The 11,013-nt window shown below is 46.1% G+C and overlaps 1 protein-coding gene across 1 annotated transcript in view; it reads right to left on the bottom strand.

The window, feature by feature from the left end:
- The window catches only part of LOC310863089 (differentially expressed in FDCP 6 homolog), a gene marked incomplete at its 3' end in the record, with an annotated part of 35,721 nt that extends 24,967 nt beyond the window's left edge, over positions 1-10,754 (bottom strand). Inside the window, exons 1-4 of the mRNA XM_083771212.1 lie at positions 10,644-10,754; positions 5,451-5,591; positions 2,990-3,175; positions 1-219 (exon numbers count right to left, since the gene is read on the bottom strand). The exon at positions 1-219 is cut by the window's left edge and continues 9 nt beyond it. Coding sequence (XP_083627338.1) covers positions 1-219; positions 2,990-3,175; positions 5,451-5,591; positions 10,644-10,739 — 642 coding nt within the window. The 5' untranslated portion in view covers positions 10,740-10,754. The remainder of the gene's footprint in view (positions 220-2,989; positions 3,176-5,450; positions 5,592-10,643) is intronic.
- Between the last annotated feature and the right edge of the window lie 259 nt (positions 10,755-11,013).

Genomic DNA, 11,013 nt, shown 5'->3' with positions numbered 1-11,013 from the left:
GACATTAAGGATCATCTCCTGGTACACGAGCCGGACGGCCACAGTGAGGCGCTCTCGCTCCACACCTCGGCTCAGCCTCCCGCGGCCCACCCACTCCAGAAACAGCCACACGGTGATGCCGTTCTGCCGCACGGCCTCCTGGGAAATGAAGTCCTCCATGTCCACGTAGCTCAGCTCCACGTTCATGGCTGCGCACACTTTCTTCAGCAAGTACTCCAGCTATAGGGGGGGGGGCGACAAATGTTGTGCTGGTTTACTCCACTACAGTCGAGGCTCATTCATAGTCTGGATTTTCGGTGGTGAGGTGACCACTGTTCCGGTGGTGAGGTGACCACTGTTCCGGTGGTGAGGTGACCACTGTTCCGGTGGTGAGGTGACCACTGTTCCGGTGGTGAGGTGACCACGGTTCCGGTGGTGAGGTGACCACTGTTCCGGTGGTGAGTAAAAACAGAGAGAAGGGCTGGGGCGGTGGTTTGCTCTTCACCGCGGCTCAGTGACGTCATGTTGTAGTTCGGTGGTCACCTCACCACCGAAACTCCAGACTATGGGCCGATTCATACTCCTATTTTAGAGCTGAATAAAAGTCGGTTCGGCGCTGTAGAGTCTACAATGTGATGTAATTTGGCTCTGTAGAGTCTACAATGTGACGTCATTTGGCGCTGTAGAGTCTACAATGTGATGTAATTTGGCTGTGTAGAGTCTACAATGTGACGTCATTTGGCTCTGTAGAGTCTACAATGTGACGTCATTTGGCTCTGTAGCCCCATATGTGCCCTCTCCCTACGCTCATTCTGTAGCTCCGAGATGAGGTCACACACTGGGCCCCTCCCACCGCGTTTCAGAAACGGCGCAAGTTTCCGAAAACATAGTCTCTTATCCTTACCAGACCATTAATCCAAAACGTGTAGGGCCGATGTAGGTTTACACTAATTCAAACCTAGGATCGGCCCAGAAAATCCAAGTCGCCATTTGAAATGAGCCTTTACGTCCCGACTTTTGTCAGTCGCTTCCATGTTTATCAAGGAAGTTGAAAAGCTTTAGCGCCTCCCCGGCGCCTCCCCTGGTCGAAAATTTCCAACTGACTTCAGTTCACTCGACACGCACGCGCACACGCACACTTCCTTGATAAACATGGAAGCGACTGACAAAAGACGGGACGTAAAGGCTCAGTTCAAATGGCGACTTGGATTTTCTGGGCCGATCCTAGGTTTGAATTAGTGTAAACCAGGATCGGCCCTACACGTTTTGGATTAATGGTCTGGTAAGGATAAGAGACTATGTTTGCGGAAACTTGCGCCGTTTCTGAAACGCGGTGGGAGGGGCCCAGTGTGTGACCTCATCTCGGAGCTACAGAATGAGCGTAGGGAGAGGGCACATATGGGGCTATTGGCTCTGTAGAGCCTACAATGTGACGTCATTTGGCTCTGTAGAGCCTACAATGTGACGTCATTTGGCTCTGTAGAGCCTACAATGTGACGTCATTTGGCTCTGTAGAGCCTACAATGTGACGTCATTTGGCTCTGTAGAGCCTACAATGTGACGTCATTTGGCTCTGTAGAGCCTACAATGTGACGTCATTTGGCTCTGTAGAGACTACAATGTGACGTCATTTGGCTCTGTAGAGCCTACAATGTGACGTCATTTGGCTCTGTAGAGCCTACAATGTGACGTCATTTGGCTCTGTAGAGCCTACAATGTGACGTCATTTGGCTCTGTAGAGCCTACAATGTGACGTCATTTGGCTCTGTAGAGCCTACAATGTGACGTCATTTGGCTCTGTAGAGCCTACAATGTGACGTCATTTGGCTCTGTAGAGCCTACAATGTGACGTAATTTGAGGTTCGGTGGGGGGGGGGGTACCGTCCTAAAGTCGGCTCTTCGGTGCTACTGAACATTTCTGACGAGCCGAAATCAATTCGGCACTACAGCGCCGAAACAGCGGTAAAATAGGAGTATGAATCGGCCCCAAGAATGAGCCTTTATGCGGTGCTTATAGGTACTGCAAATGTAGAGTGACGTTTACAAAACATACATTAACAATAACATACATGTCAATCCTATGTCAGTGTCTCTGCTGGAGAAATTAAATGTAATGCCCCAACATCTAGAGACTCTCTAGACGTTGGGGCATTACATTTAATTTACTTTGACTTGTGAAAATAGCCAATCTACAAGCTTATCATGTACTGTAGATCGTCTATTTAGCTATGTTTGCCTCTTTCTTGGGTAATATTTGACAATTTATCCAATGTTTGACCATTTTTATAGTAAAGTTTGTTGATTACGTTTGACGCAGTGATGTTCTTGTTGTCATTTATACCCTGTATACACCTATTAGGCTACTTTATGTTGGTTTGTTAACTGTTGAGTGAGAAAGCAATGTTGCATGATAAGCAAACCATGATCTGGGGACCCCCCAGAATGTGCTTTAAATGTGTATGCGTATACAGGGTATCTGCACACCTATAAGGCTACATTGTACATAACTATAACATAACTGATCTACAAGCTCACAATGCGTGGCATCGTGACGAACTTCTATTTGGCATTCTACTTATACAGGGCCGGATCTACCATATGGGCACTTTGGGCACGTGCCCAGGGGACCTTGGGAACCAGGGGCCCCTCAAAAAAAATGTCCCTGCTAATCCGAATGAAATAAATGGTGTCTAAAAAGATTAGTGTTTTATTGTTGCATTTGTTGGTGAGAAGGGCAGCTGAAAAGTGCAAATTGTGTGTGTAAAGCAGCAACAATGCGCTAGATTGGCTGTCACTCTGGGGGGGGGGGGGGGGGGGGGGGTAGGCGACCGGAAATAGGCTCCAAAAAACAGCAAAAATGTTGCGCGCGGGTGAAGGGGGGGCCCTTCGAGCTTCAGTGCCCAGGGGCCTGTATCCGGCCCTGTACTTATAACACAGTAATATACAGTAAGTAAAATATGTAATATACAGTAAGATTTAAAAAAAAGATGGCGGGAAGCAGGGGTCCCACCTCTTCAGGAAGTAGAGCCAGCGGGTAGGAGTCCTCGGACAGGAAGTTGAACAGACTCCAGAGGCGGAAGGCGTCCGCAGGGTCCTGGAGGAGGATGCGTTGGGGGTCGGGGCGGTAGTTCTTTTTGGCAGAGAGGAGCCAGCACAGCTCATCCACCTTGTCCTTCTGGAAGGTGCCCTCCACCACCTGAACCAGTGTTGGGTTTAGACAGAAATGTTTGATTCAGTTTGAGTCTTTTCACAACCAGTGGTCCTTGAGGGGTGGGGTGGGGGGGGGGGGGGGGGGGGGGCTTATATAGAGACGCATTACTTACTTTTAAAGAAGTCTACACAATTAGAGAATGTTTAGAAGGGACTTGTTATTTTTGATCAACGTTTGCCTGTTTATCTCTCCTAATGGTAGCCTACAAACATCAATACAGTGTGAACTGTAAATGTTCTTTAGTTTTGGGTCTCATCAAATGGTGGTCCGTGCATGGCTTTGGCTCAAATGCATTATACATAACGTGCTTTGATATGAAAAGGGTTGAAAACCACTGAGGTATGTATCCCTGGGTATAGGTATAGGTACAGAGCCAGAGAGTAGGACAGAGTTGCGACATTGAGGGGGCAGAAAACAGCCCGGTCACATTATGTTAATGTAACTCGTTTGTCACTGTAAAGCCTATATATAGACTCCAATGAATTCCGTATAAACTTCCGGTTCAAGCCTTTGTCACTCTTCGCCAATAGAATAAGTCTATGTAGAAGAGCTGCCATTGGACTCATGGCCCCCATGAAGTGAACGGAGTTGTCGTAACTCTGTCAGTGGTGGAAAAAGTACTCAATTGTTTTACTTAAGTAAAAGTACCAATACTGCAATTTAGAAGTGCAAAAGTATCGGCATCAAAATGTACTTAAAGTACTAAAAGTAAAAGTACTCATATTGCAGAATGTCCCACTTCACAAGTTCAAAATGTGTACAAAGTCTATTGAAAATAGCCGATCTACAAGCTTGTAGATCGGCTATTTTCAAATGGCCAAAATGTATTGGGTTGAAGTGGTTAATGTATGTTTTCTAATCAAAATTAAAATCGCCAAAGTAACTAAAGTAACTAAAGTTTTCAAATAAGTGTAGTGGAGTAAAAGTACAAATGTTGGCTCTGAGATCGATGTAGTGGAGTAGAAGTAAAAGTACTGGAAATTGGAAATACTCAAGTAAAGCACAAATACCTCAAAACTGTACTTAAGTACAGTACTTAAGTAAAAGTACTTAGTTACTTTCCACCACTGGTCGTAACTGTGTCTTACGCTATGGCTCTGGTTAGGTATACTGCACCTTGTCCAGTATGAACCCTGTGAGGTAGGGCATGTATCCCTGGTTACTGTACCTTGTCCAGTATGAACCCTGTGAGGTAGGGCATGTATCCCTGGTTGCTGTACCTTGTCCAGTATGAACCTGGTGAGGTAGGGCATGTATCCCTGGTTACTGCACCTTGTCCAGTATGAACCCTGTGAGGTAGGGCATGTATCCCTGGTTACTGCACCTTGTCCAGTATGAACCCTGTGAGGTAGGGCATGTATCCCTGGTTACTGTACCTTGTCCAGTATGAACCCTGTGAGGTAGGGCATGTATCCCTGGTTACTGCACCTTGTCCAGTATGAACCCTGTGAGGTAGGGCATGTATCCCTGGTTACTGTACCTTGTCCAGTATGAACCCTGTGAGGTAGGGCATGTATCCCTGGTTACTGTACCTTGTCCAGTATGAACCCTGTGAGGTAGGGCATGTATCCCTGGTTACTCTACCTTGTCCAGTATGAACCCTGTGAGGTAGGGCATGTATCCCTGGTTACTGTACCTTGTCCAGTATGAACCCTGTGAGGTAGGGCATGTATCCCTGGTTACTGTACCTTGTCCAGTATGAACCCTGTGAGGTAGGGCATGTATCCCTGGTTACTCTACCTTGTCCAGTATGAACCCTGTGAGGTAGGGCATGTATCCCTGGTTACTGTACCTTGTCCAGTATGAACCCTGTGAGGTAGGGCATGTATCCCTGGTTACTGTACCTTGTCCAGTATGAACCCTGTGAGGTAGGGCATGTATCCCTGGTTACTCTACCTTGTCCAGTATGAACCCTGTGAGGTAGGGCATGTATCCCTGGTTACTCTACCTTGTCCAGTATGAACCCTGTGAGGTAGGGCATGTATCCCTGGTTACTGCACCTTGCCCAGTATGAACCCTGTGAGGTAGGGCATGTATCCCTGGTTACTGCACCTTGCCCAGTATGAACCCTGTGAGGTAGGACATGTATCCCTGGTTACTCTACCTTGTCCAGTATGAACCCTGTGAGGTAGGGCATGTATCCCTGGTTACTCTACCTTGTCCAGTATGAACCCTGTGAGGTAGGGCATGTATCCCTGGTTACTGTACCTTGTCCAGTATGAACCCTGTGAGGTAGGGCATGTATCCCTGGTTACTGCACCTTGTCCAGTATGAACCCTGTGAGGTAGGGCATGTATCCCTGGGTGGAAACGGGTCCGTCGTCGTCGTCTCTGAAGTGCTCCTCCAGCGAGCCGGGGTCATGAGGGATGTTCAACACCGTGCACAGGTTATGAGACAACACCTGTGCACGCGCACGCACACGCACACACCATGCACACACGCACACGCACACGCCACACACCACACGCACACACCACGCACACGCGCACGCACACGCCACACACCACACGCACACACCACGCACACACGCACGCACGCACACACGCACACCACACACACACACACCACGCACACACACACACACGCACGTACGCACGCACACGCACACACCACGCACACACGCACACACGCACGCACGCACACACGCATGCACGCACGCACACACACACACACACACACACACACACACACACACACACACCACACACACCACACACCACACACACACACACACACACACACACACACGCACACACACACACGTAATTAGAAATGTTATTACATTTCATTAAAACTGTACAGTAAAGGTCCCATTTGTGCAACCACCTTAACTGACGTAATGTAATTGTACGGTATAGCCTAAGTCCATTACTGTACTGTCTGCACTAATCATGATTTAGTCATTTCAAACTTAAAGTGTTATTTTGTTGTGGTCTTTAACAAGCAGCTAACAGACTGGTCCTTTGTAGGTCAGAGGAAGTGTTGCCAGGTCTTTCAAAGAACCAAGCAGCCAGGTCTACAAAAACACCCCAAAAGAATCAACCATTTTACCATATACTGTACATACACATCGGTTATTTGAAAATAGCCGATCTGCAAGCATGACATGTGAATGTTATTAGAACCACTGGTTTAAATACCATTTAGAAAGGAAGCCCAAATTAGCAACCACACTTGTCTGCAAGCCCCGAAAAAATACAGCACAAACAAAGTGGCTTATAATAAGCAGACCGATGGCAACACTGTTATTGTGCAGTATGTGACTATAATCCCAGTCACACTGAGTGGATTCAGATCACACTGCCAGCCTTAATCTCATGTTTATGTACAGAAAAACAAGGTGTTCTTTACTGGGAAAGAGACCAATGAAGAATATAAGATGTGTTATGTTATGTTTATTTGACATGGACATCACAATCCCACTGGTTGAACGGGAAGCGTTGCTTTAAGGTGTATATTATGGCACGAATGCTTGTTTTGCATAAAAAGACGTTTGCCAGATTATTATCATTATTTTCGCGATGTTTTTTTTTTGGCCCAGTTCGGCTAGATCCATAATTATGCATCTATTGTGAAAAAAACACTTGTTTTTGAGAAAACAAACCCATAAAATGATATACCATCCAAACAAATATCATAATTGCCTAAAAGTCATATTTTGGCCAAAAGGCAAAATAAGATATCTGCCTATATCTTTACTCTGCATCTCCATGTCTGTCTGTCTGTCTGTCTGTCTGTCTGTCTGTCTGTCTGTCTGTCTGTCTGTCTGTCTGACCTTCTTGTGTGCCTCTGTTCCATTCTGGTCAGACAGAGTCAGTGTTAATGATACTAATGAAGGCTCTGTTCCATTCTGGTCAGACAGAGTCAGGGTTAATGATACTAATGAAGGCTCTGTTCCATTCTGGTCAGACAGAGTCAGTGTTAATGATACTAATGAAGGCTCTGTTCCATTCTGGTCAAACAGAGTCAGTGTTAATGATGCTAATGAAGGCTCTGTTCCATTCTGGTCAAACAGAGTCAGTGTTAATGATGCAAATGAAGGCTCTGTTCCATTCTGGTCAAACAGAGTCAGTGTTAATGATGCTAATGAAGGCTCTGTTCCATTCTGGTCTAACAGAGTCAGTGTTAATGATACTAATGAAGGCTCTGTTCCATTCTGGTCAGACAGAGTCAGGGTTAATGATACTAATGAAGGCTCTGTTCCATTCTGGTCAGACAGAGTCAGGGTGAATGATACTAATGAAGGCTCTGTTCCATTCTGGTCAGACAGAGTCAGTGTTAATGATGCTAATGAAGGCTCTGTTCCATTCTGGTCAAACAGAGTCAGTGTTAATGATACTAATGAAGGCTCTGTTCCATTCTGGTCAGACAGAGTCAGTGTTAATGATGCTAATGAAGGCTCTGTTCCATTCTGGTCAGACAGAGTCAGTGTTAATGATGCTAATGAAGGCTCTGTTCCATTCTGGTCAAACAGAGTCAGTGTTAATGATGCTAATGAAGGCTCTGTTCCATTCTGGTCAAACAGAGTCAGGGTTAATGATGCTAATGAAGGCTCTGTTCCATTCTGGTCAGACAGAGTCAGTGTTAATGATACTAATGAAGGCTCTGTTCCATTCTGGTCAAACAGAGTCAGTGTTAATGATGCTAATGAAGGCTCTGTTCCATTCTGGTCAAACAGAGTCAGTGTTAATGATACTAATGAAGGCTCTGTTCCATTCTGGTCAGACAGAGTCAGGGTTAATGATGCTAATGAAGGCTCTGTTCCATTCTGGTCAAACAGAGTCAGTGTTAATGATACTAATGAAGGCTCTGTTCCATTCTGGTCAGACAGAGTCAGTGTTAATGATACTAATGAAGGCTCTGTTCCATTCTGGTCAAACAGAGTCAGTGTTAATGATACTAATGAAGGCTCTGTTCCATTCTGGTCAAACAGAGTCAGTGTTAATGATACTAATGAAGGCTCTGTTCCATTCTGGTCAGACAGAGTCAGTGTTAATGATACTAATGAAGGCTCTGTTCCATTCTGGTCAAACAGAGTCAGTGTTAATGATACTAATGAAGGCTCTGTTCCATTCTGGTCAAACAGAGTCAGTGTTAATGATACTAATTAAGGCTCTGTTCCATTCTGGTCAGACAGAGTCAGTGTTAATGATGCTAATGAAGGCTCTGTTCCATTCTGGTCAGACAGAGTCGGGGTGAATGATACTAATGAAGGCTCTGTTCCATTCTGGTCAGACAGAGTCAGTGTTAATGATACTAATGAAGGCTCTGTTCCATTCTGGTCAGACAGAGTCAGTGTTAATGATGCTAATGAAGGCTCTGTTCCATTCTGGTCAGACAGAGTCAGTGTTAATGATACTAATGAAGGCTCTGTTCCATTCTGGTCAGACAGAGTCAGTGTTAATGATGCTAATGAAGGCTCTGTTCCATTCTGGTCAAACAGAGTCAGTGTTAATGATACTAATGAAGGCTCTGTTCCATTCTGGTCAAACAGAGTCAGTGTTAATGATACTAATTAAGGCTCTGTTCCATTCTGGTCAGACAGAGTCAGTGTTAATGATGCTAATGAAGGCTCTGTTCCATTCTGGTCAGACAGAGTCGGGGTGAATGATACTAATGAAGGCTCTGTTCCATTCTGGTCAGACAGAGTCAGTGTTAATGATACTAATGAAGGCTCTGTTCCATTCTGGTCAGACAGAGTCAGTGTTAATGATACTAATGAAGGCTCTGTTCCATTCTGGTCAGACAGAGTCAGTGTTAATGATGCTAATGAAGGCTCTGTTCCATTCTGGTCAGACAGAGTCAGTGTTAATGATACTAATGAAGGCTCTGTTCCATTCTGGTCAGACAGAGTCAGGGTGAATGATACTAATGAAGGCTCTGTTCCATTCTGGTCAGACAGAGTCAGTGTCCGACGCAGTGTGGGACATAGCACCTCCTATGCCCAGCTTTGTGCGTTTGAGGGCTGCATAGCACCTCCTATGCCCAGCTCTGTGCGTTTGTGTGAATCATAGCAATGATTTGATTGGCTGAGCACAGAGTTGAGATGATTTGATTGGCTGAACAAAGTAGGCTAAATTGAAGACATAAAAGTGAGGACGCAAATTGTGATTGGCCGGAATGAGATGATGTACACTGTACAGTATGATGATAAGAGTGACTTCAGAGACTGTCTCTGTCTGTCTGTTTGTCTGCCTGTCTGTCTGCCTGGCAGCCTGCCTGTCTGTCTGTCCTTCCGAACTACAAGCTGATGCAACACGTTGTGAGCTTGAAGATTGATTTTTCTTTTCTATGAAGTGTTGCACCCCCAGCAATACTTCTGTCCCCAACATGACCAGTTTGGATCTGATCACCCCCAGCAATACTTCTGTCCCCAACATGACCAGTTTGGATCTGATCACCCCCAGCAATACTTCTGTCCCCAACATGACCAGTTTGGATCTGATCACCCCCAGCAATACTTCTGTCCCCAACATGACCAGTTTGGATCTGATCACCCCCAGCAATACTTCTGTCCCCAACATGACCAGTTTGGATCTGATCACCCTACTCTCATCGTGGGGTCCAGGGACGGCCCTGACATGTGTGTGTAACTCTGGAAGTGTAGAGTTAACTACTGTGCTACAGTAAATGGAACAGACTGAGCCTTATATAGTGTCATTGGAAACACCCATTTCATTACAATTTGGCTCCTGTGCATATAGAGCAACACGACACTGCACTGCTCTACATAGAGCAACACGACACTGCACTGCATAGAGCAACGAGACACTGCACTGCTGTGCATAGAGCAACGAGACACTGCACTGCTCTACATAGAGCAACGAGACACTGCACTGCTCTACATAGAGCAACACGACACTGCACTGCATAGAGCAACACGACACTGCACTGCTCTACATAGAGCAACGAGACACTGCACTGCATAGAGCAACACGACACTGCACTGCTGTGCATATAGAGCAACACGACACTGCACTGCACTGCATAGAGCAACACGACACTGCACTGCTCTACATAGAGCAACGAGACACTGCACTGCATAGATGGCATGACAGAATGTATACAGGAAAATGAAAGTTTACACAGGAAGTCTCAGCCACACATTATGAGCGCACATTGAAGCATCCATGTCAACAACACAGTGTTCATTCAGCTTTACTTACAGTATGTACAGTATGTCCCATTTCAGTGGTTCCTCTCAAACATTATTCAAGTCAAATATACTGTAGCCTATATGTATACGAGGACGACCCCGGGGTGTGTTGTGTGATGTCCCGGCTTGTAGATCTGATATTTTCAGCAAATAGGGATATACACACGGATGCTATATAGGGTTAAAGATGACCTAATTACTGTACGTACCTTGAGCTGGGACTTGGACACCTTGCCACTCTTACTGTACGTACCTTGAGCTGGGACTTGGACACCTTGCCACTCTTACTGTACGTACCTTTAGCTGGGACTTGGACACCTTGCCACTCTTCTCCACGTCTAGAGAGGTGAACGCATACCAGATGGACTTCAGCAGCTCTGCACGCATCTCCATGTATGTCTGTCTGTCTGTCTGTCTGTCTGTCTGTCTGTCTGTCTGTCTGTCTGTGTGTCTGTGTGTCTGTCTGTCTGTCTGTCTGTCTGTCTGTCTGTCCGCCTGCCTGCCTGCCTGCCTGTCTGTCTGCCTGTCTGTGTGTCTGTCTGTCTGTCTGTCTGTCTGTACTGTGTGAAAGTCACACTCACTACTTGAGAGTTTGCTTCGTGGTTTAGTCAGATCTCAGAGCACCTCCCCCTCTCCCCCCCCCCCCCTCCCCCTCCCCCAACCCCCC

Source organism: Protomyctophum parallelum (assembly GCF_964188405.1).
Source record: "Protomyctophum parallelum genome assembly, chromosome: 8".
Lineage (NCBI taxonomy): Eukaryota > Metazoa > Chordata > Actinopteri > Myctophiformes > Myctophidae > Protomyctophum > Protomyctophum parallelum.
Note: the sequence above shows the minus strand (reverse complement) of the source record. Positions and strands in the feature narration are given on the sequence as shown.